At 43.0% G+C, this 25,815-nt stretch overlaps 1 protein-coding gene across 6 annotated transcripts; it reads right to left on the bottom strand.

The window, feature by feature from the left end:
* Positions 1-4,910: 4,910 nt before the first annotated feature.
* FANCG (FA complementation group G) lies at positions 4,911-25,657 on the bottom strand. 6 transcript variants are annotated; one of them, XM_075186775.1, is made up of 16 exons: positions 25,593-25,657; positions 24,596-24,759; positions 24,255-24,345; positions 20,133-20,264; positions 14,996-15,180; positions 14,192-14,351; positions 12,417-12,547; positions 11,685-11,831; positions 11,108-11,268; positions 10,539-10,605; positions 9,442-9,734; positions 8,465-8,505; positions 8,070-8,216; positions 6,951-7,075; positions 6,738-6,818; positions 4,911-5,488 (listed from the first exon to the last, which is right to left on the bottom strand). In XM_075186775.1, the coding sequence occupies exons 2-16, from the start codon at positions 24,686-24,688 to the stop codon at positions 5,366-5,368; spliced, it is 1,977 nt and encodes a 658-aa protein (XP_075042876.1). In that variant the 5' UTR covers positions 24,689-24,759; positions 25,593-25,657; the 3' UTR covers positions 4,911-5,365. The 6 variants fall into 6 exon arrangements, with proteins under 6 accessions (XP_075042876.1, XP_075042883.1, XP_075042907.1 ...); XM_075186797.1 differs by having other exon boundaries at positions 5,399-5,488; positions 6,943-7,075; XM_075186782.1 differs by lacking the exon at positions 6,738-6,818 and having other exon boundaries at positions 4,911-5,486; positions 6,943-7,075.
* Positions 25,658-25,815: the final 158 nt, after the last annotated feature.

Below are 25,815 nucleotides of genomic sequence, written 5' to 3'. Positions count from 1 at the left end.
CACAGCAGTACTCAGGAGTGGGAGGTAATACACGGAGTAGGGACAGGCCAGAGGTCTACGGACTGGAACAGAAATGATAATGTCTGACTGGCCTGACGGAGACGTCAGATAAAAGCAGGGTCAGGGCCACAGGCAACAATGCAAATCCGGTAACAGGCAGAAGGTCAGGGCAACAAGCAATGGTTCACGTCCAGGTAACAGGCAAAAGGTCAGGGCAACTAGCAATGGTTCAGAGTCCAGGTAATAGGGCAGAGGTCATACACAGAAAGCAATGCAAAGGTATTCACCAAACACAGCACAGAAGCAGGTAGCAAACTGGAACAGAATGCTATAACCGGCAGGGAGGCTAAGCCCTAAATACAGAAAATAGCCAATCAGGGCTTTGCCCTGAAATCCTCCCCCGGCACTGTTAATTAATAGGAAGTTAAATTAGCCCGCAGGCTGTATGTGTACCTGCGCACGCACCCGGCTGCCCTATGTTGCTGGGGCGTGCTAATCTGAGACATCCATGATATCCCGGTCGTCATGGAGACGGCCGGGACGCCAGGGACAGGAGGAAGTGAGACGCGGCGGTGCCTGCTGCCGCCGCAGCTCCTAACAGAGGCAAGGTCAGAACTGTAAGGGGGAGAAGTGAAGGTAAGGAGCATGAACTGAATTCTGAAACGGATGGGGAGCCACTGAAGGGATTTACGCAGAGGAGTAGCGGAACAGGAGTGACAGGAGAGGAAGACGAGATGAGCCGCACTATTCTGTATGGATTGAAGGTCATACAAATGAGAGTCAGGGAGACCAGTAAGAAGGAGGTTGCAATAGTCATGCAAGAAATGATGAGTGAATGAACCAGGATTCTGGTTGCTTCCTGAGAGAGTAAGGGATGGATTTTTGTGATGTTGAGGAGGAAGTGGCAGGATTTGGTGAGGGACTGGATATGAAGGGTAAAGCTGAGGGCAGAGTCAAGAGTGACTCCAAGGATTGGGTGACAAGAGAGAGTGATGTTTTCAACCAAAGAGGGAGATATTGGGAGGGACAGCAACGGCGGGAAGAAATATGAGCTTAGATTTGGAGATGTTGAGTTTGAGGAAGCAGTGTGACATCCAGGTAGTTTACAGCCGAGAGACAGCTACATCCTTGGGTTAGGAAGGTGGGAGAGAGGTCAGGGGAGGAAAGATAGATTTGCGTGTCATCAGCATAGAGGTGGTATTGGAGGCCAAATGATTGAATAAGTTCACCAAGAGAGGTGGTAGAGAGAAGAGCAGAGGCCCAAGGACAGAGCCTTGGGGAATCCAATAGAAAGAGGTAGAGGGGAGGCAGGAGGAGTCAGAAGCAGAGACGCTAAAAGAGCAGCCAGAGAGATAGAAGGCAAACCAGACGAGAGCTGTTTCGCGAAGACCTAGGGAGTGAAGGGTGGCGAGAAGAGAATGATAGATGGTGTCAAAAGCAGTAGAGAGCTTGAGGAGTACGAGAAGGGAGAAGTGACCTTTGGACTTAGCTGAGAATAAGTCGTTTGTTACTTTTAGCAAGGGCAGTTTCAGTTGAGTGAAGGGGACGGAAGCCAGACTGGAGAGGGCCACGAAGAGAGTGGGAGAAGAGAAAGCAAGTCAGACAATTGAAGACAAGTTCGAGAAGCAAAGGGAAGCAGAGATATGGGGCAATAGTTGGAGAGAGAGGATGAGTCAAGGGAAGGTTTTTTGAGAATAAGGGAGATGAGAGCCTGCTCGAAGTCCAAGGAGAAGATACCATTGGAGAGAGACAGGTTAAAAGAGGAGAGAGCAGATATCATTGTGGATAGAGTCAATCTCTATCTTGTCTTTGAACTAGATGGTAAAGTCAAGAGCGGTGATGGACGAGGGGGGAGTAGCTGGGGGAAGACACAGAGAAATAATAGTAGCAAAGATGCATCAGGTTTATTGGACAGAGAGGAGATGAGGGATGTGAAATAGGTTTGTTTAGAGAGAGGGCAGAATAGTAGGAGGAAAGGATTAATTTAAAGTGGATGAAGTCAGCGTTGGAGCGGGAATTGTCACAATCAGCACTCACCTGAGCCTGTGTGACGCGTGTGTGACAAAGGGTTAATCAAAAACAACCACCTGGTCTGTCTAAAATGATTAAATCCTTCCCTATCTATGCCACACACTAGATTTGCCGTACCAACTATGCCATCACCAAGGTTTTTTGTGAAGAGCTGACACTTATTTAGGAAGTCTTACGTTCTCCCTTAGTACTAATCTATCACGATTTACTTTAATGAGAGTTAACATAAACCACAATGTTCTACCCCGATTTCAACAAACATTTTGATTTTATGTGCTGGTTTTCCTTACCTTCTTTTACCAAATAATCTTTTAATGTAAGTCTAGTTGCGTGCCATCTTTTGAATGAAATAGCTCTACCCATGCGCCGGAACGGGATTTGCGCCGATGAATTGCATTAAAATCCTATTTGAATGCAAATGACACTTACGACTCAAAGGACAGACAAACATAGCACAGGTACAGCATGCTAACATAGATGCGGCCATTCAAAGTCAGGACATCTCTTAAATACGTGCTTTTTAGCTGCATCATTTGCCCCGGCTACTGGGCAGGTGTAAGAGCCAACTGATAGTGATGACTACACGTATGTGTTCCAATAGATTCCACAGAACATGTGTTTACAAGTAAACTAGACCATAAAAATGCATTGTTTGCACAGTACACATTAGGAACATACTGACTTAATGTAAAACATATTTTAATACATATAGTATTTAGTTGTTAATTTCTTTTTAAAAATTTATTTTTGAATGCCTTCTAGTGGGACTTTACATTGCACTGTGTTCCTGTCTACACTCAGTAAGTAACATATAGCGAGCATAATTGTACCTAGATTGAAATGGAACAGAATCTTGAGAGAGATGCTTGATTTGAATACGGTTATATGTGCGTAGAAGTTCAGTGCGTTTTTGTTTTAAATGCACGTTGCGTTCAGGTTACATCTGAAGTTGAATTAGGCAACAGGTATCCAGTGTTAAATCCTGCTTTCCTCTTACCTTTACCTGCTGAAAGAGACCCACACGTCTGCATTCAAACTACACAACTTGCTCTGCCACGTATAGATTTTCAGGGCACACCTTTACACAACCCTGATCACACATTTCATGTAGACGAGTCTTGCCTTAGATAGACACGCAGTTGCAGCATCTGCTGTCTGTTCACAGTATCAATAAATGGAAACTGCCCATTTACCATCTGCCAGCTCAGCCCAAGTCGTGGAGTTAGTGGTCATTAAGATTTTTAGATGATAGAGAGCGTATTCTTGTGTATTACTGCGAGATCCCTTGTGGAAGTCTACTGCTGGTCGCTTAGAGCCACCTATGGCTCTACTGCCATATCTTGCTGCCATCCACCATGGGTGGCACATGCTAGTAAATGAAGGATGATTTCATTAGTGAAACAGGATTGGTTTGCCCCAATCTGACATCGATGTGGCCTATTTGTCAGGTATATAACATAACATAGGCAAAGTTGAGAAGACAGAGACACAGTAGGCAGGACAAACCCCACATTGAAGACCTTTTCTAGATAATCACATTGATTTTATTCAAATAAGGAATATTTACATGCAATTATTTGTATGTATTTTGATTGTGTTGAAGCTCATGTAAAAGCAGATGCACTCACGGTTAGGAAAAAGTTGCTTAAGTACTTTATTCTAAGTTTTAGTATACCTTTCATCATCCACTCAGATTGAAGCAACACTTCAATGGTCAAGAAAATAAAGGTGTTAAACCAGAAACTGTGTTATAAAAATAATGGTATTTAGAAAAACGAAGTCACTACAACTTCTGCAGGAACAGGTCTAAGTGGTCTGACGCAATCCAACTTACAGTCATGGCATAAGATCCACCTCCAACAGTAAAAACTACCATACATGAAATAATAATGGGAAGACAAATGAGATTCCCATCATATCCCTCTTTACCTCTACCAGCCTTCACCTTCAGCTATGCAATTGGGTGTACATGAAGCAGTAAAGTGTAAAGATCTGCAACAAGGTTCCAAGAGGATTAGCCACTACAATAGAATATTGACTATTTTTTGCCTCCGAGGTTTGGATACTAATTTCCTAAAACTATTTACTTCAGTTTAAAGAATAAGCAACAAGAAAGTGAAATATTTGTAAATGCACTCATTAATTATGAATTTGAACCAAAAAGGCTCAAAAGCTGGGAATGCAGAATAAGGCCGTAATGGACTGACTTTCGTTAGATAAAGGAATTTGTAAGTGGGACAATAACATCTGTACATAATTCACCGAGAGTGCTGAGGTTTCGATTGTTGGGAAATAAGACTTTATATGAAGGGAATTAAACTACCAAGAAGAAAGGAATATGTTCTTTTTATACAGGAAGCTGTTACTCTTTCAATCTTATTGTCTACTACCCATGTACTTTATTTTAAACTATTTTTTGTATTGTTTTATGCTATAAATACCAGTGTTTTCATTCTCGGGGGGCAGAGTTCTCATGGTGTGGTAAATCTAGGCTGGTGTGAATGCCCTCCAGGTGCGAACCAGATTGTCGTTCTCACTTTATAAAAGCATCAAGGTCTTTCAATATCCCTATAGCGCTGCTAATTTTTCACAACTCTATAGGTTAAGCAGCTCTTCTTTATAGCACCACTATATTAGATCTGCAACTTTGTGTGGACAATTCTTCCTGGGCAGTTGGGGTTGGGGCCTTGCTTACAAACATGCAGAGGTAACGGTGCTACATTTTGGGCCCAAGAATGGAAGATGCTGAGCTCCATGTTCATTAGATGGAAAAAATCAAACTTGTGGCTGTTTCATAGGTGTCAGGACTTTATCCCGACATCTAAGAGACAGTCACACAGGGGAACATGCATAAATCCAAGACCGATAAAAGAACAAGGTGAGTTTAAGCAATGTATTTCACAAGCACTTATACAACATCACTATACTATTCCATTTCTGTGTATCACAGCTCCCAAAATATTAAAAAGCTTCAACACCTCAGTGTTCCAACTAACGATACTTCCACTTTAAACAAACTAACTGACAGCCCCGCACTAGTGTAATCTCCAAGGCATTAGCCACGTTATCACTAAAGTCTTTGGTCATCCTGAAAATAAAAGATTACAGCAAAGTAATAAAGAAAAGTGTCAGATTCTGGTCAATACTGCAGTAATTTCTTACAAGAAATAATTTCTTTTCACAATATCCAACGTAGTTTCAGTCACTGAAATGATGGAGTAACAGGCTCACGATTTTCAGCTACACTCCGCTTCCCAGGGATATAGTAACAGCCGCGTAACACGACATCCCCGTGCGAGGTGACTGAGCGCTCTGTGAAGCTGAGGATGACAAGCTAGGAGTCAGCGTCAATCTTATGGTCTTCATTTCGTAAATAGTCCTCCAATTCCTTAGCTACAGATTCGTCCACTGAGCTGTCTTTCTGGACGAGCAAAGACAGATAGAGGGGGAGATCCCTGAGGGAGAAAACCGGATTCCCTGTCAGACAAAGCGATTACAGACAGCAGAGGCCATGCACATCGGCTTCTCAAGCTCAAACTGATTAACATCCATATGTCAATACTTACGGAGTACAGTACAAATTCACAGAGAACCTGAAAGGGATTCTGTAACTTTATTTGCTTGTACATGCCCTGCTGCAGCTTTCACTGTGTATTATCTTTTCTCTGTGCTTACCAGCTATGTCTTTATATAATCAGGCAGAGTTTATCTGTGTTGCCCTAGGATAGGACACAGCTCTGCTGACCTCTCTGCATTAGATATTACGCTGTCTATAGAGCGGTCTGTTAGACATTACAGGAAAAGCTGAGAAGGAAGCTGGACTAGACATAATAGGAGAAGCTGAGAAGGAAGCTGGACTAGACATAATAGGAGAAGCTAAGGAAGCTGGACTGGACATAATAGGAGGAGCTAAGAAGGAAGCTGGACTAGACATAATAGGAGAAGCTGAGAAGGAAGCTGGACTAGACATAATAGGAGAAGCTAAGAAGGAAGCTGGACTAGACATAATAGGAGAAGCTGAGAAGGAAGCTGGACTAGACATAATAGGAGAAGCTAAGGAAGCTGGACTGGACATAATAGGAGGAGCTAAGAAGGAAGCTGGACTAGACATAATAGGAGAAGCTGAGAAGGAAGCTGGACTAGACATAATAGGAGAAGCTAAGAAGGAAGCTGGACTAGACATAATAGGAGAAGCTGAGAAGGAAGCTGGACTAGACATAATAGGAGAAGCTGAGAAGGAAGCTGGACTAGACATAATAGGAGAAACTGAGAAGGAAGCTGGACTAGACATACCAGGAGAAGCTGAGAAGGAAGCTGGACTAGACATAATAGGAGAAGCTGAGAAGGAAGCTGGACTAGACATAATAGGAGAAGCTGAGAAGGAAGCTGGACTAGACATAATAGGAGAAGCTAAGAAGGAAGCTGAGTTCAATAAAAGCTGCAGGAGGTCACACAGAAGCAAAGCAAAGTCATCTAGATATGGAAAATCCCCATCAACACTCCCCCATCTCTAGTTAATAATCCATATACTATATTCATATTGTGAATTGGGCACAACATTCAAGACAGAGGCTCTGTTTATTTTGCTATGGGCCCTAGTGACAGGGCCACAAGCATTTCCAGGCAGAGGCATTTCGAGGATCTAATGGGGGTGCCCATTGGTATACATTACTACAAGAAAGCTGGAGTACTGCTCCCTAGTATCTCCATAGATGGTAGTATTCCTCTACCCGACCATCCAGGGAGATGGGGCCAGTCCTGCATAGGTCCCTGTGAGTACCAGGTTCCTGTGTACAAAACATTACTAAGCAAAAATGTATAGGTTTGAAAAGACAAAACCAAGTACTCAGAGGAAAATGTCAGTTACGTAGAGCGTGGCGTGTTCCGCTATCTAGTATGATGGACACTTACCTTCTTACCGCCTCCCACTGCTCATGTAGGTGCGCCTCGTCGCTCTGGAACCTCCGCCACCGACTCGCTGCTTCTTTCGTGTGGCCCAAGTTACACAGTACATTCACCATAAATGGCGTTGCATAAGGCAAAACTGAGGAGGGGGATATGATGATCTTGTTACTGCTCTATACATATACCATTTAGTTCAATGTACCCAACATGGAAAATATTAAATGAACCGTATCATTTTAATGGATCCCTAAACCTCAAAATTAAGATTTCCAGATATGAAACATAAAAGTAATGCAGATAATTCAGTGTTAAACGGTCATTCCACTAAAGCTCTGCTCAAACTAATAGAGTTTATTAATAGTGTTTAATAGAGTATTACTTCCACACTCCATAACAGACACCTGAATTCACACCCCACATCTGTAGAACAGTATCCGAACCTGATCTGAGAGTGGAGATTTAGTCAGTTAAGTGGCTGTGACATCACTGACCTGTGTGTGATCCACCAATCCACACAGTTTATTTCTGCAGAACAAGCCTGTCACTCACACTCTGCTGGCTGACGGGAGAACTTCTTCCCTCCTAACACGTGAATAAGAGCATTGTGGACATATTCAGTTATGTACCAACCCTCCCGTTATTCGATGTTCTTAGATCGGATATAGACATTGATATATATATTAACGACAAGCAGTCGCTCTCTCACATCATCCCCAGGACCCTCACAGTGTGTCCACAATGAACACAGAGAGACAGATCCTGCCCAGGGTCACAGTAGAAGGGAAAAAGAAGACAGAGGTGGTTTTAGCTTTGGGCAGCAGTGTGAAGAGTATATCCCTTCGGTCAGTTAGGTTGGGGCAGCGATTCAGTCCAACCTTAGTTCCAAAGTTTTGGAGCGTTGCATAGACATCACACAAAACTCTCTGTTGAGCCAGGAAAGGGTTTTGAGAAGCGTTGGGGGCATCTTATGGATTAATGAAGGAGTCCAGTAAGATCAGAGAGGAAGGAGAAAATCATTGGATCTCGGCCAGTGCAGTTTGGACGGTTTATATATTAAGGGATTGGGTTCAGTTGGGCAACACTGAAGATTGACACCTGTCACTAATGTCCTATATCCTGGCCGTGCGTCTCACCTGGTGTTCCCTGCAGGCTGAGCTTCACATTCATCAGTGCGTTCTTGTGGTTCCCCAAATGCCGGAACTGCTGAGCTCTTCCAAAGAAAGCCGAGGCCTTTAGGATCCTACAAATTGTATACGCGCTACCGCCATCATCTGCAGAACCTGAAACACATCGAGAGGAAACCTCAACACCGGCAGGACAGGACGTCCAATCATTTCACAGCTGATAACCTGATTGTGAGAGCTTCTTATTGGTATTTTCCTATTAGAAGCTCTACAGAGCACTAGTACAGGTCTGGTCAACCTAGCGAGCTTTAAATCATCTACACAATTCTCTAACAATCTGGAAATATCAAATATTCTGTGCGGTTAGTGCCAATATAATTTTTATTGGAAAGTGCTGAACTCACCAGGATCATCAAACTGGACTTTCATCAGTAGATTTATACACCTGAAAAGTAACAGAGATGGAAGCATCACACACCGTCATCCAGAAAATACAATTATTAAGGACAATGACCTTAAAAGAAAAAAAGAACAACGAGCTGAAGTACAGAATTATAGATCTGATAGGTGAGCAGCGCTAAAGGGATATTAGCATCAGGATCACACAATAATCTGGATGTTCTAGAAAATACATCAGTGCCCAAATGAGTGTATTACTCCTGGTACTATGGCTGGAAGGGAGGGAATGGTTAATATGGGCAGCACTTATGCATAGTCATTCAGTCTGTGTAGAGTGTCAGCTCTTTCATTACTATTATAGGGTTTGTTTTACCAACAATCCTCATTATACATCACCGGAACGTACAGAGGGGCCCAACACTCAACCCCTTCATGCAATCCGGGTCACTATAATGTGAATCATGCTACACAAAGATGATTCACTTTGTATAAACTGTGCATAATCTGGCCTTGTACACAGGTGTCTCTAGAAATAAATAAAATAAATAAGCACACAAATTACTTGAATACCTTTTTTGGTGATGAAAACAAAAAAATAATGGCAATCAGAAAGAGGGCTCAGGAGCAGTTGGAGGGACACCCCATAGTAAGATGGGAGCTGGTCATGTGACACTCGTATCCAATTCTAGGACAGATACGCCCCCCGCTACTGCCAAGCATCCGGGCAATCATGATAAATATTGTAATACGCAAACAGGATTCCATCCTCATTATAAGAAAATAGATACAAGGTATTATAATAGGGAAATTCAACTATATTAAGGGTGTTATTAGTGTTCAGTAGTTACAAAAACAAAAATAGACAAGAAAATATAATAAACAGGGAAACGGGCGAACAGTGGGCAGACTAGACGTTGCAGCTGGGTCTTTTCCACTATTATATTCTATGCTCCTATATTACAGGCTCAGATAATAGCCGTACTTTGTGAAGTCAATGATGGATTCTTTGTGATCTCCCAGCATGCCCTGGGCTTCCCCCTGCAGCAGATGAGCTGCAGACGCCCAGAAGATACAGTTCAGCTGCTCCGCTCTCTCCTGGTCGGTCTGCGCTCCGTCCACGCGGATGATGCCGGCTGTAACGTGACAGAGGCAGCCAAACAGTTCCGCGCACACCGTCATGGCGTCTTGGAAGCTCTTCTGCTCCAAAAGGGCTGTGGCAGCTTCCAGATAAATAACCGGCATCCTTGGCAGAGGGGCAGGGCTGGGGTATAAGCCCTAGGAAGAGGATATACAGCTGTGAGTTATTATAAAATACAGTTCACAATTGCATTTAGTTACATGTATGTACACGCAGGAATATCTACACTGCTGAAGAGTTATTTGACATCCAGCTAAGACGCTCCTTGACAACCATCTCCACGGTGCAGTTGTCATTAACACCTCCCCCTTTCCTTAGAGTATTATGATAGGCTGCCAGCTCAGACAGTTGATTCCGTAAGAAAGAAGGCGGAGCTGACAACTGCACAACGGAGATGGTTGTCATGGAAATTTTAGCTGGTAGCACAAAATGTGCAGGAGGGCGGTAAGCTCATACTATGCACTGGTAAGTTTTATATAACCGTACAATATATTGTTATTACAGGTGTTTAATTAGCTCAGCTATACAGACATTTCTATATATTGGTGTATTTAGCTCGCTATCATCATCGTCTAATCCTATATTGGTCCCTCACACACCTCGCTCTGTCTCACACACACCAGGGGCAAACGCAGGATTTGTAGAGGGCGGTTTCCACACCACGCCGCCAGTGGGCGTGACCAGCATGCATGGGGGCGTTGCTATATTAGACAGTGCTTGGCTGCTCTCCAACTCTTCCTATCCCTATAATATACATGGACAATGCTGCGTGCACTACAGTTAGGAGCACGCAGCTTTCCCTTTTCAAGCAGAGCCGTGTGAAGCGGGAGCAGGGTCCAGTCACCTCAATTATACAGTGTCCCAGGCTTGGAGGGGGGTTTCCAGGCACTAGGAAACCCCCTCGGTTTGCCTATGCACACCTCGCTCCGTCTCACACTCACCTCGTGCTCAGACCCGTCCTGTAGAGCAGCCATCAGATCCATGTAATGGTCCACCGCTTCATTGATGCTGTAAAGGACACACACATACAACTGGTTACAGTCTCTGTACATAGAGCACCGACCGTACTACCCACATAACAGGTCCCTTGTGGGTCATGTGCAGGACCTAGAAATAACCATTTAGTGGGGTTTTGACTTAAACACACAAATCCACATAGGTGTCTATAGCACACGGAGGGAGGATTTGCTCAAACGAATTTTAGCCTAATATTTAAATTTTATTTTGTCCTCAGTTGGCCCCAATAATGCTGCTCATACACTGCAATATTGAAACAGTACGGGGCCAATATTGGCGTCCGTCTGACCCCCATACACACTAATGACCCTATTAATGTTATGCTGGTAAATGACAGACATCTGCCTGGGCTCACTCTCCTACAGCGCTGTACAATACACTCAGTCACATGACCTGGCACAGGGAGGAGCAGGTGGACCAGCCTTTACCGCAGAATGTGGAGGCGATATAAAGGGGCTACGCGGGGAGACAGACCATTAAACATGGGGCGTACCTCTTGTTCCGCAGGCAGCGGCTTGCCATCAGATACTTCACCTCACAGGAGGTCGGTGTGTGGAGGAAGCGGCTTAGAATCGGGGTGCTCAGCAGAAGCTCGGTCCTGAAAAGAAATAGGGTCTCTTTGGCGGAGGGATCCGGATGGGAATTTTCTAACGCCTGAAAGTCAATTTGTAGGGTTAAAGTGAACTATATAACAAGTTAAACACTGAACAGAAGGATGCACAATGCTTCCATTGCAGCTCAACACATACTGTAATTAGTTACAATTTTATTCACTGTAATATAACGTTACTCAGCTGACAGATCAACAGCATATGACTATTAACAGTCCAACTAAATGTGGCCACTAAGGGGCGCTGTGCTGTACACAGGAGCAATACCCAGACTATATAATGTAATACTACGATGAATAATACTATTCAAATTATTTGTATGGTCTGTGTGGTATGTAGTCTGTATGTTCAGGGCGGCGTGTATGATCAGGGTGACATGTATGATCAGGGTGACATGTATGTTCTGTGTGGTTTATATGTTCTATAGGATATGTATGATCAGTATGGCATGTGTGTTACCGTATGAAGCAGCGAGAGGGCCTCCAGCTCAGAATCTGTCCTCCCCATGTAGCGGTATAAGCAGGAGCTGTGGTACAGGGCTGCCAGGCAGTGGAAGTCCACCCGCAGAGCCTGCTTCCAGTACTGCAGGGCCGTCTGCGGCTTTGCCTGGAGAAGACATCACAATGTGAACACTGAGGCCCAATCCACCACTTCAACGGTCATCCCCAAACAAAGCATTTTTATGTTTTCCCCAATAGACTAATAAATTAATATATTTCTACACACATTAATATAGAAAGGCTTCCTGTACACTCGGTCACTGTGCCCAATATAAACCACCATCACTGTGCGCCAAGCTGCACTGCCGCGGAGGGCGAGAGCATCTTCCCCTGACTAGACGCAAAATGGACACCCGTCAGCCGGAAGTTAGAATCCCTCTAACCCCCTGCTGACCTCTACAACGCACCTAAAACAAGCTGCCCATAAAACATCCCACCCAGACAGGATATGAAGGTGAAGACAAATCTTATCCACCTCCCCCTGTAGACCCCAATCCCTTCTACTCATCCATCCCCAGCTGGTAACCTCTGACACCCACCGACACCCCCTGCTGACCACAGCACCTTGTACTAATCCACACCTGCTGGCCTTTATCCTTAATGTCGGGAGAGGCCCCTGTAAAGACTGCAAGTGCTGAAAGACTACACAGCGAGTGGAGGAGATTAAACTAATGTACACAAAGTATTTTACCATCTTGTAGGAGGAGTATCCCAGACAGGTATAAACCTCCGCCAATACCCTGCTGGAACATAGGCTGCCAGCAGCTTCCTGGAGGAGGACCACCGCCCGGGGGAAATCCAAAGAGTCCATAGCAATCACCCCTGGAAGATAGATTCATGTGAGACCACCAAACGGCCATACATTACAGATAATGACATTAAAATGGATTTGCTGTAATATACCCATACTGCAGGGTTTACCTAGGTTATATAAAAGTGTTTTGTTACCATGTCCCACAATCCACTCATCTCTTCCCAAAGTCCTCCTGTCAATCTCATTCATTTATGATAATCTTCTTTCAAACACACCAGCTTTAAGAGTAGCTTAATGGTGTCATTATATATGAGGTAATTGGGGGTGTGGAAACAAATTATTAGGGGTGCAGTCAAGACTGGAAGTAAAAAAAGGTTAGATGGAAATCCCCCCTAATGTTATAGCCCAAACAGAAATATTAAGCTATAGCTAAGTAAACTATTATTTAGGTTGCCTGTCTTTATACAAGAGACGATCAGTGCAACACACAGACAACACAGCCAGACGTGTGTGCGCCCAGGATATGGGGATTCCATGTTCTAATCTGGAAAGAAGGTTGGCGTTTCTGTCATTAGATAAAGCAACCAACAAAAATATCTTAATATTGCTGTTGCTTTGTCTCTGTAATGAATCATCTGTAGTCGGCAATACATTTTTATTTTGTTTAACAAAAGTGAAATTTATATTGTTTTTCTCTGGATAAAAAGGATTTTTTAGTCTGTTATATGGGGGAAAATAATCAAATTAGGGGCGGGGGGTACACTTTTCAAGATTCTACTTTTCGTAACTTTCACACAATTAGAGCAACCATATTAAATTATATAAAGATATAACCAGAACAGTAACAAATAGTTTATTTTAAATTTGAAGGAATAACAGGGATGTAAGAAAAATATGTTTATTTATATTTTTATTTTTAAATTGGGGACACATTGGTCTGTTTGACGGGTCTCCTCCCTTTTGCCAGAACTAAAGAATTCCATGTAAACTGGACCCAATACAGATGCTGCTTATTACATCCAGATTACACGGCTCTGCTGGGGCTGGAAAATTCATCCGCGTTCAAGAAAGGGGAAAACCATGAAATCCTCCCCCGCCACCTTGTCAGGATCTTTCGTTTGCCAATGATTCAAAAGGAAACAACGTTTTTTTGCTTTCTGTTTTAAACTAGCAGTCCAGGACTAACAGGACACCACCGCCCAGGTTTAATATTAATTTATTAAATAATTTAATATTTACCGAAATTCTGCATGACATTTTTTTTTCGACCTGCTTAAAGTAGGACTCCAGACATACATAAATTTGGTAAAACGGCAGGACCAGGTGTAGGGGACACCCTCCGTCAGTGACATAATCACCCCTCACAAAATCTGCATGGGTCGTATTCTCAATGCCACAGGAAGTGAATATATGGAACACACCAATCCCTGGTGGTGAAAGTCATACTCGTTCTGGCTTTATGGTTGGCGAATTTGCTTTCCAGTCGTTAAGGAGTTAACCATTTCTTTATAGATTATTATTATTTCATCACACAGTACATAAATTTCTTCCCTATGAGGTTCGCTGATACATCACAGGGTATAGAATAACGTTTACAAGCGTCAGATAACCGGACACAACCACATACAGCTCAGATTGTGAAATATCCAGAGAGCGTTCTGGTATCTCACACAAATAAACTCACGGATCATTAGATATCCCACAGACGTTACCTTGAAGGAAGGCGGCAGAGGTGTAGAGAATATCTTTCATATGACCAACGGTCTGTAGCGGGAGAATGGTCTCCTCCTCCGGCGGCGGCACGGTCCAGGCTTGTATCAGTGATAACAAGTTGTTTTCCTCATGGGCGGAGGTGTCAGAGGGGGGCGGAGCCTACGGGAAAGGCCGGAGTAACAGGCTGGAGAACTGGACTCAAATCCGTGGTGGCAAAAATAATCAATTTCAGAGCAACTATACGGATTACTCGTCCCGTTTACAATACAACTTGCTTGATTGGAACAAATTTCCAGGGGCCAAATTGTTCAGACTTTGGACATAAACTTCACTGGTTTCCCCAGACAATAACATTAATAATGCAATGTTATTCAATTTTATTCAAGGAGGGAATTCAATTAGCCTCATTATTCGTGAAACTAACGCGGGCCGCGCACTATTAGCTATAGTACGGTAATTTTAATGCTCGTGAGCAAAAATCAGCGTTGGTATTACCGCACTAACGGTAGCAATGCGCACCGTTACCATAGTAACGGTACTAATGCACGGACTGCGTAACTTTCACGAGCAACGCGCCCAATTGAATTCCCCCTAAGACTTGGCATTATGCTGCTTTTCTGCAAGAACACACACCATGTGCTCAAGCACATTTTAAAAAGGAATATCCAAATAATCAAAAAAAATATCTAAAAATAAATAAAAACATTAAAAAACCCAACAACTTCATGCAGAACAAGACACCAGGTAATTAAACTAATGGAGGTCTGGTCCTGACAACACTTCACCAGCAGATGGCGACGAACCTGATTAAGTGCTGTAAACAATTCCACCACGTCCGCCAACTGATTGTTCGCCAGCCAGTAAGCGCACTGCAGCCCGGCCAACCTGTTCAGGGCCGAATCCACCTCCGGGGGGTATTCAGCAGCTCTGACCTTCTTCCAGACCTCCGTGCCAGCCGTGACACTCACCTCGCCCGAGGCCTCCAGCACTGCAATAAACATGGGTACATTTATTGAATGATGTATTTACATGGCAGGATGGGTAAGGAGATCAGGTGATGCAGATCATGGTGGAGTGTGCTTCACAAGCACGGTGCTACGACTCTTACATAGGAGACATTACAACAATCTAGAGGAGATACAGTGAAAAAAAAAAAAAATAAGACAAGAGAAAAAAAATACTGCACAATTATAAAACGGGATGTAGTACTACAAGCGCCAGCATGCCCAAACACTTAATGGCATGCTGGTACCTGCAGAAAACCAGGGACAAAATGGATTGACACATTTAAATTGACATTATTACCCCAAACCCACAGCCCCAGGGGTGTGGGAAGAGCCCTAGTGTGGGGGTCACCCAATTCCACCGCCTGGCGCAGGTTTGCATTATAGAAGGGTTTCCCTGCTATAGTGCCAACAGCCCCAGCTGGTAATAGGAGAATTGGAGGCAACCCACACCTTCTGTCCCCCCGATTTTGCTGGTACCAGCCTAGGCTGGCAGGACTAGGCTTGGCCAAGTTGTCTGGGAAGAGGGCACGGCATTTAATTTTATTATTGTTTACATCGGTTTATTTATGTCGACATTTTGAACGTAAACTTTACAACCCTGCCCACATTTTACATGTCGACATTTTTACTGTGTAGACATTGTGGCTATTGACATTTCATATCCAACCGTTATAAAACAGTAGTGGGAGGGGGTCACAGAGTTCTGCCGGATATAAAATAACCGCATTCAGGAGAGCTGATCTGTGTATGTAATAAAACGTAATTGATGAGCGACAGGTATAGATCTCTCCTTTGCAGCCGGATCACCGCAGAGCCGCATTACACCGTATAATTGTCCCTGACATGTGCTGTAATATATGCACAGAATTATAATGTAATAACGTGTTGTATGCAAAAAGCTTGCTATAAAAATAGTAATGCAATTTGTAATTTTCCTATATACATATCCATCTGCATAAGGACCAATAAATTAAATTCTAAAACAGTTATTATTATAGTTATAATAGCCAAAATAAATATTTGCCCCAGTAGGTGTTACCGCAGAACCAGTAGCAGTATTCTATGTTAAACAGAATTGTAACATATAAATAAGGTGTGACAGGATGGACCTCCTATGCCACCCTGTCTGTTGTTGCTGGGAACCGACTGGGCTTACTTTGCCACTGTTCCCTTTCCGTATCCCAAACGCGCCCTCTCACCGCAGTAGGAGGGGCTTATAAATGCTGCCACCACTGGACTCCTTACCGGCATCCAGTACCAGGTTTCTTCTGGGTAACTGACGGTGCGAGTGTACCCCGTTACTGGTGTACCTGGGCCGGTACCCCTGACCTCTTACTATGGACGAGGGTGCTGTGAATGCATCCCCCCCCTGGCCTATCACACTGACCAGGGCTACTGAGTATACAGGCTAAATAGGTGTTTGTCACTTCACATAAAGACTAACTTAACATTTCCTGCTATCAGCAAACAGACTTCCTCTAGCAATGTTACAAGCCCAAACCATGACACTTGCATACAAAACACATCCCAACGTAACACGATAAGTGTATTTCAAATTATACATTTGTGCCTGCACCTCTGATTGAAATATATTTCTACATAATCTCGCTCCCCTTCGATCTGATTTTAACGCTGCCGCTAGGCTTATTTTCCTTTCTCGCCGCTCCTCTTCTGTCTCCCCCCTCTACCTAGCCCTTCACTGGCTCCCATTCCCCTTCAGAATCCTCTTTAAGCTCCTCACACTCACATACAAGGCCCTCGCCAACTCCACTGCGCCCTACATCTCCACCCTCCTCTCTATTCATGCTCCATCCCGCCCTCTCCGTTCTGCCTCTGACCGTCGCCTCTCTTCCACCCTTATAACCTCCTCCCATGCACGTATTCAAGACTTCGCCCGCGCTGCCCCCCTCCACTGGAACAAGCTCCCTCCCTCCATCAGAACTTCCCCTAATCTGTCCAGTTTCAAACGGGCCCTAAAAACCCACCTTTTTCTTAAAGCTTTTCAGTCTCCCACTTAACTTCCTACCTTATCTTCTGCCTCCGTCCCCCTACTCTCCCTCTCTCCCCTGCGTCTCTCTGTCTGTCCACCCCTCCCCTTAGATTGTACGCTTCTCTGAGCAGGGCCATCTCTCCTCCTGTTTCCACCACTTCTAACTCTGCTCTCCAGCTACTTATCCCTCCTCCTCGAGGGTCCTCCACCCCACATCCACTCTCGGTCCCCCCTGGGGGTCTCCCTGTCTTCCGCGCCCTCCTTCTTGGGCCCTGCCGTTTGTAGATCCTCCCTCCCCCTTCCCCGCCCTCTCTAGCTGTGCATTGAGCTTATTGAGTTACTGTGCTTACTGTTTACTGTACTGTGCTGTCTCCCATTGTATTGTAATTTGTTTGTCCCTGTACGGCGCTACGGACACCTTGTGGCGCCTTATAAATAAAAATTAATAATAATAATTATCCAGCCACAAATAAGCTATTTATAAGTGATCCAGTCACATAAGTGTAGGGACATGAGTATGAACAGTTCCGTCCTTACAGCTATGGATACAGCAGAATACGGAATACGGAATGTTGGTAAATGTAGTTTCGATATCAAATGTGCATAGAAAATTTACTTCATTCATATGAATATTTTCTATCTGATCGATCAAATGTTGTTTGGTAACATTAAACGTGTTTTATGCTTCTTTTTTTTTAAACAAAACAATCTATTGTTACTTTTATTATTACAGAAGAGCGTTTAGAGTCAGAATTTAGAACATATTGAGAACATATAAATAAAGCAACAGATGTGCGTGGAGTTGAAGTGTAATTTTTAATAAATCGATACGATTGTATCTTTAATAGTCAGTTTGTTTTATATTACTATGATGGTATATTTGTCTTTAATAAGCAAGATAAATAAAACTAAAGATTCCTATATTAAATCCTTATTAATTTAAGTAATATGACTTCGCTAACTGTAATATTTCTATTTAAGATACACCTGTGATTAATTGACCAAACAACCAGATGTCAACATTTTCTGATGGACCGAAACAAAGATGTCACTCCATCCGCCCAGAGAGACAGAACTTACTGTATATTATAATTAAAAACTCGACTGTGTGAATCTGTAACAGAGGGTTCAGTCATGAATTCTCCAGCTAGCACGTTAGCAGCGCTGCGGAATTCAATTTTAAACTAACGTTTTATTAACAATTGTTTTTATTTTCCCTTTAAGCAACTGGATCAAAAAATCTATTTTATCCACTTTATAAGTGGAATGCCTCATATGCGGTCAATGTCCGTTCCCACAGAACTCTTATCCAACTAGTTCTAAGCTCTCTCATAAGCATGGTCCTCCCTACTATTTGTTTTCATGTATGCATTTACTCTGTCTACCTTGTATGTCCCCATTTTATCTATGTCCCTGTTTTATTTATGCTTCTTTTCCCCCCACTGCTTGGGGCTGCGGAGCACTGCGGCACTCACAATACAAATACAGTAATAAAAGTTCTACGGAGAAGAGAACACTCATCAGACACTAACACAAATACATCATCATCATCAATTTATATAGCGCCACTAATTCCGCAGCGCTGTACAGAGAACTCATTCACATCAGTCCCTGCCCCATTGGAGCTTACAGTCTAAATTCCCTAATGTAGACACACACAGACACAGACAGACAGAGAGGGAGACAAACAGACAGGGAGGGAGACAGACAGGGAGAGACTAGGGTCAATTTTGATAGCACCCAATTAACCTACCAGTATGTTTTTGGAGCGTGGGGGGAAACCGGAGCACCCGGAGGAAACCCACGCAAACACGGGGAACCATACAAACTCCACACAGATAAGGCCATGATCGGGAATGGAACTCATGACCCCAGTGCTGTGAGGCAGTAGTGCTAACCACTGAGCCACTGTGCTGCCCTGGAACGTTCACACGCAAAGGAAACTAATCAGTGTAAGATAAATGCTCTCCGCCAAGGCTTGTGTGTCGCCTAGTCACAGGTGGTAATTAGGGTGATGGAAGATGTAACCTAGATGGAATAGATGAAAGCTCTGGCAGGTGGTATATAGAGGTGACAGAGATAGGCAGTTGCAGCATTGCGCGAGGGCTTTGTAAATAAGAAAAGTTGCCAGCTTTGGGCTGGTTCATCCGGTATACCCAATAATCATGGCAGTAGAATTTGTATCCTCAGCCTTTATTAAGGGAAGGACTGATGTGGGCGTGATTTGTAGAAGTGAGATCTTTTAGGAGTGTTAGAATGGGGGAGCAGGAGGGGCACCATGAAAAGTGACCCTTAGACAACATACTGGTGGAGCAGGAGTAATAAGAGTACTGCTAGCAGAAACAGGGAACATGGAAGGTGAGAACATTCACACTTTAGCCTCAGAGAGATTTAAGGCAGCGGGCATGATGGAGCAGGCAGCCGGGAGGGGCCACAGCGGAGCGGGCAGCAGGGAGGGGCCACGGCGGAGCGGGCAGTGGGGGGACAGAAGAGTAGAACATGCAACGGAGATGCTGGAGGAACGGCTGGAAAGACAGGAAAAGAAGTAGAAAAGAGCAGCGTTCGTACGACCAAACCTATCAGGGTCTTAAACATTCTGATCAATTGAATTAATAGGACAATTTAGCTTTTTACAATTATATTAAACAAGCAGATTACTGGGGATTCTCCAAGACTGCATTGTGTCAGCGATCCTGCTCCAGATGCATGCGGCCTGGTTAGATATTCGTGAACACAACATCATGGATTTAATCATAAAAATAAGAGCAAGGATAAGTAGCATTTACGGTGCATTGTGTAGCAGCTCTGTACTATAGAGATCAATAATCTCTATGATTACATCTACACGTGTCATCCAATAAGAGGCCATGCAGAGCCAAACGTACCCTACATGAGACGCATGATACATTATAACACACAGAGAACATACAGAACATCCCAAACCTCTGCTCAGAGCCGTCTCCATCTCAGTCTTGTGTCCAGCATGAAATCCTCCACTCATATTAATCTGCATTATTACTGCGTTACACAAGACGGTCAGCTCCAGCGGCAGGGACGGCAGAGTGGGTGGTAATCCTGTAATTACAGACAGAAAAAAAGAGTCATAGATTCTCCTATAGAGGGACAGTAATAATAATTGTATCTTTCCTGGTCCTATTAGATACATCCACCTTACTGGACAAGGAGGAGTGAGGTGCCTGTGTTCTGTCTCGCACATGTAATGAAAACAGTTATTTGCTAGATTTTGCTAGAATTGTACCTAAATCTGCATCTGCCAGTGGATGAAAACAATCAAATGAAATAAATAAAAAAAAAAATCTATTCAGGCTGATTGTATAATTAAGATCGGATGAATTGGAAAAGACACCAATAGAATTGTGTGCACAATCTGCCAAGGTGATCTCTGCTTGTGTGGGGTTAAGCTGGGTACACACTACAGAATTTTCCATCAACTTTTTATGCCGATCGATTTTACATGTGATCGATGGTCCGATCGCTCGGTCCATGGACTGCATACACACTAGCCTTGTTTAAGACGATAACGGGAAGAGCGGACGTCACTTTAGTGACTTTTTACAGCCATGTTGTTGTGAGCAATAATTTTAATTTCGTACACACTGAAGCAACATTTGCGTGGCATGTAACGATATACCAAAGACATTAGCATAAAGGGACAGAGCTTGAAAAATATTTTGTTGCAATGTGTATGCTGTTTGGAACTGTTCTGACACAAACCAGTTTTTCACTTGCCATATTCTGCAATAAAAAATGTTGTACTTTTTTTCCTGCAATAAAACTGTTGCATGAACACTGTGTGCTTTATTCTGGGTATTTTACAAATATTAGTTAATAAAGGTTAATATGACTTTATAACTTTAATAGTTTATAAAGGGTAAATATGAATAGATTCACAACTTAGACGCAAAGGGTAATAACACACGTGCTTTATACATGTGTAATGGTCTGCAGCCAGACAGGTACAATACACATCTATACAAAACACAAGTCAGTGATGTGCAGATACCGCACCATGTGGGACTGGTACAGGCATCACAAATTTACATACACACCTCCCCCAGGTCGAGGTAGTATTGGAGGATTATCGTGGATCGGTCGGAAGTTTATACACACTACACAACGGAAACGAGATTGTAACGAAAATATTTAACGGTACGACCAACCAAATGAGGCGACAATCGTCCACTTGGGCAGACTTTCGACCATCGTGTCTCTGCACACACTGACCCGACTTCTGAACGAGCGGTCCTATGTCGGCTGATTGAGCCGATTATTGGACAAAACCCTGTAGTGTGTACCCAGCTTAATCTTTGGAGGGGGGTTATCCAACCAATTCCTTTCTAATCAGATCTCATAAAAAGCATTGTGTGTGAGAAAACTGCAAGACAACAGATACAACCTACAAATGAAAACTGTGATTAGTTTGTTAGAGTCTAATGTGTGTGCAGCTTTGGGTCATCATTACATATCTGACAAATGTAACTGAAATATACAGCGTGTTTTATGTGTGTCTCTATTCTGGGACATCGTCACCATGTCGCTATATAGACTGTGTGCCCAGGGAGTTTATCATTTATATCTGAACAATCACTGCCTGGTGTTCTGGTGTTCTGTCCCTCTTCTGTATCCCAGCCCTGATAAAACTGCTAAACATTAATTCATGCACTCATCATCTCCCACATGGACTATTGCAATTCCCTCCTTACTGGTCTTACCAAAATCAGACTCGAGCCTCAACAATCTATTTTGCATGCAGCGGCTAGATTGATTTTCTTTACAAATGTTTTTCGTCTACTGAGCCACTCTGTCAGTCTCTACATTAGCTGCCTGTTTTTCAATGAATCCAATATAAAATTCTTCTACTAACCTACAAGGCCATCAATAAAATTGCAACAACATACATTTCCTCACTTGTCTCAAACTATCTCCCAACTCGACACCTAGGAGTAAATGTATCATACTCCGGTTTCTTCAACCCGCGGGAGTTCGGCGAGAGGACAGCTAAAATTTAAAGCGGCGCTGCCTTGTAAAGGGAAACTTGCCTTAGCTGTCTTCTCGCCGAACTCCCGCGAGTTGAAGAAACCGGAGTATGATACATTTACCCCCTAGTCTTCAAATGCTTTCTGAAAACCCACCTCTTCAGACAATCTTATAATATTCCTCTACCACCATCTTAATCTCCCTAGGTTGCCCTATTACTACCCTCTACACAGTCAACACAAGACCACAACCCTCTGACCAACGTGTCTGTGTGACTGATCACACAGCCCACTAAATACTTTGGAACCTTTGCATTCTAGCTGGAAAAATATTCAATATGATGTAGCACTTACCCTTGTGTATCAAACCATTGTCCCATAGATTGTAAGCTTGCGAGCAGGGCCCTCTTACCTCTCTGTATGTATTACACAGTATTGTTTTATTATTGTTTGCTCCCAATTGTAAAGTGTTACAGAATCTGCTGGCGCTATATAAATAAATGATGATGATAATTATATCAAGCAAGTGAAGAGACATCTGAAAGGAAATCTCCAATATCCTGACTGATTTTCCTTGCAAATCGTTATTCCTCTGCTGAATCACTCTGTATGTCTCTACACTGGCTGCCTGTCTTCTACCGAATCCAATATAAAATACTTTTACTAACCTACAAGGCCATCAACAAAGCTGCACCAACATACATCTCCTCTCTTGTCACAAAATATCTCCCAACTCTGCAACTCTGTTCTACACAAGATCTGCGTCTCACATCCACCCTCATTACATACTCCCATTCCCGGTTACAGGACTTTTTTCTGGCTGCACCCACTCTATGGAATTCTCTCCCTTGCACAATAAGACTCTCCTCTGGTCTACAAACTTTCAAGCGTTCTCTGAAAACCTACCTATTCAGACAAGCTTATAATATTCCTCAACCACCATCTTAACCTCACTACCTTTAGCCTGTTTCCGCCTGTTACACAATTTCACACAAGACAACTACCCCCTGACCAACATTGTTGTGTGACAGGATCATTTAGCCTATGAGTCACTTTTACCTTTGCAGTCTGGCTGGGCCAATATGCAAAATGTAGACTTAACCTCATGTGTCAATCTCCCATTGTCCCATAGATTGTAAGCTTGCGAGCAGGGTCTTCTCACCTCTTTGTCTGTTTTACCCAGTTTGTTTATTAGTTTATTATGTTTGTCCCCAATTGTAAAGCGCTACGGAATATGTTGGCGCTATATAAATAAATGATGATGATGATGATATCCTGACAGTAAGTTATTATGTGAGGATGTTTCACTGTCTATAGAAATCAAAGTATTCTTTCTTGGTGCAAAATAAAACATTTATAGGAACTGATTTCCGCAAATTGCTTTCTGTGCAGATGATGCAAATGAGCACCGGACGCCACAAAACTCAGACATCTCCTATAATAAATATATATATATATATATATACACACAAGTTAACCCGTGCATGATACTCATGCATTCTAGTCAAATCAAGATACTTAAGGTCTTAAAAAGGTTCTTGTCATGCATTTGGACCTAGCCCAGGCCTCCTCAGGGGAAGATCGTTACTTCCCGACGCAAGCGCCCTTTTTAATGTGTGTTCATGAGGTAAAATTACCTCACAAAAATGAGTTTGACCCCTCAACTCGTAAATTTAGCCTTTACTACCCCTCCCACGGGGGGAAGGGGGGATGATGGAAGTTAACTGACTTGACTATTCTAATTTTTTTGTCAAATAATGTCAGTATACCAAATTTCAGGTCAATTGGATGAGCCCTTTCTGAGAAAATAGTTTTTTCCACACACACACTAACGCACGCCTCTACACATGTGTGTTCATGAGGTAAAATTACCTCACGAAAATGAGTTTGAGCCCTACCAAATTTCAGCCCTTTTTGAATTTTTTTTCCCACACACACTAAGAATTTAGTAGGTCAGTGTATAACTCTGCCCAGCAGGTGGCGCTGCAACTTGTTTTTTTTTTCCACACACACACAGACGCCACTAAGCATTTATATATTAGATCCCATGCTCTGAACCAGCCAATACCTTGTATTTTCGCGAGTAGGAGGAATAGATCGGAATAACACTGCTCTATCTTCTGTCTTACAATATGGGAATCCCTGGTGGTGTCTGTGTCCTAAGCAAAAAAAAAAAAAAAAAATATATATCTCAAGCTCCACAAACAGAGAACACAAGACTGGCTGATGTTAGTCATACACTAGACAATTAATAAGTGACATTGACAGAGTAGGAGGACAGCCCAAATTGTTTCAACTGTGTCAGCTGCCAGAGTTTATAAAGGCATATCGTTATTTGTTTATAATCAAATCCATTACTGTTACCATAACTACCAAATTCATCTGATCAATACAATATAGTATACGTACCTTCCATAACTTAACAATGGCATTATTATCCTGTATCCACCATGTCAGGCAGCTTTCATCCTCAGGGACTTGCAAATCACAGTCAACCTCCATCTCTCACCCAGGAACAAATTTATCTTCAAGGGTCTATCTGACCTGGGCACACCTGAGCAGGTAACACATTCCTAGAGAGACAGTGGGAGAGTGGATGTCAATTTGGAGGTTTAAAAAATAAAATTAAAAAGGATAGATGGAGATATCTATCTCTCTCTCATGTATTGCAATACAAAGGACTACCATTCCTGCCTTTTTAATACAGAATACAGCTTGAGTTAGCTAGAACGAGTATAATGTACACACATGTAAAATATATGTAATATACAAACACACACACTAACAATGCAAGAAAGCATTTGCCCTGCAAGGGGTGAAAGGAGGGCAGCTGGTTCATTTGACGGTGAGATAGTGGCACTACTCTACCCATACCATATACACATTACTGGAACAAGGAGGTGACACGGACAAAACAGACTCTGATACTATGACTGGTGTAGTTTGTATCATGCAAAGAATAAAATATTAACATTGTACTATATCGGTTTTTTTTTTTACTTCAATAATTATTTTTTTTTACTTCAATAATGCACTATACAGTTTTATATAATAAAGATCTCCTGGGGTTTATTCAGCCATGCAGTAAGAGAAGCAATATTAGATATATACATATATTATACTAAATATTTTACCAGTGGATAAAAACGAAACTAAAAGTAAGTTCTGGCATCTGCATTAGTCCTGGGACATTCTCTCTCTGGATACATTGTTACACACTGGAACGTTCTAATTAACATGAGAACTTACACTACTACTTTCTAGAAAGTTTTCCATTCATTCCATGGTGCTACAATGTAACAACAGTATATACTACAATAGTCACATGACTTCCTGCAGCCCAGGTTGGAGCCTCTCCCCCTCGATGTTGCCCCAGTGGCCCCAGTGGCCCCTGGCTGGTACATACTTGCAGTCACTGTGTGCAGCCATCTCTCTTTACTACTACAGCCGGTTCCTGAGCGCCTATTGGCTGAGCCGAAGCTTCTGCGGGCGGTGCTGGGAGTTGTAGTTTAAACAGAAGAAACAGGCGGGGGAGGAGCGGCAGATGCAGGTGACTGCGGACTACAAGTCCCGGCAGGCATTGCGCCGCCATTGTCAGACACTGAGTGGCAGCGGCTGCTCTATGCACA

This window comes from Mixophyes fleayi, chromosome 1 (genome assembly GCF_038048845.1).
Source record: "Mixophyes fleayi isolate aMixFle1 chromosome 1, aMixFle1.hap1, whole genome shotgun sequence".
NCBI classification, from domain to species: domain Eukaryota; kingdom Metazoa; phylum Chordata; class Amphibia; order Anura; family Limnodynastidae; genus Mixophyes; species Mixophyes fleayi.
This window is presented reverse-complemented; position numbering and strand designations above follow the sequence as displayed.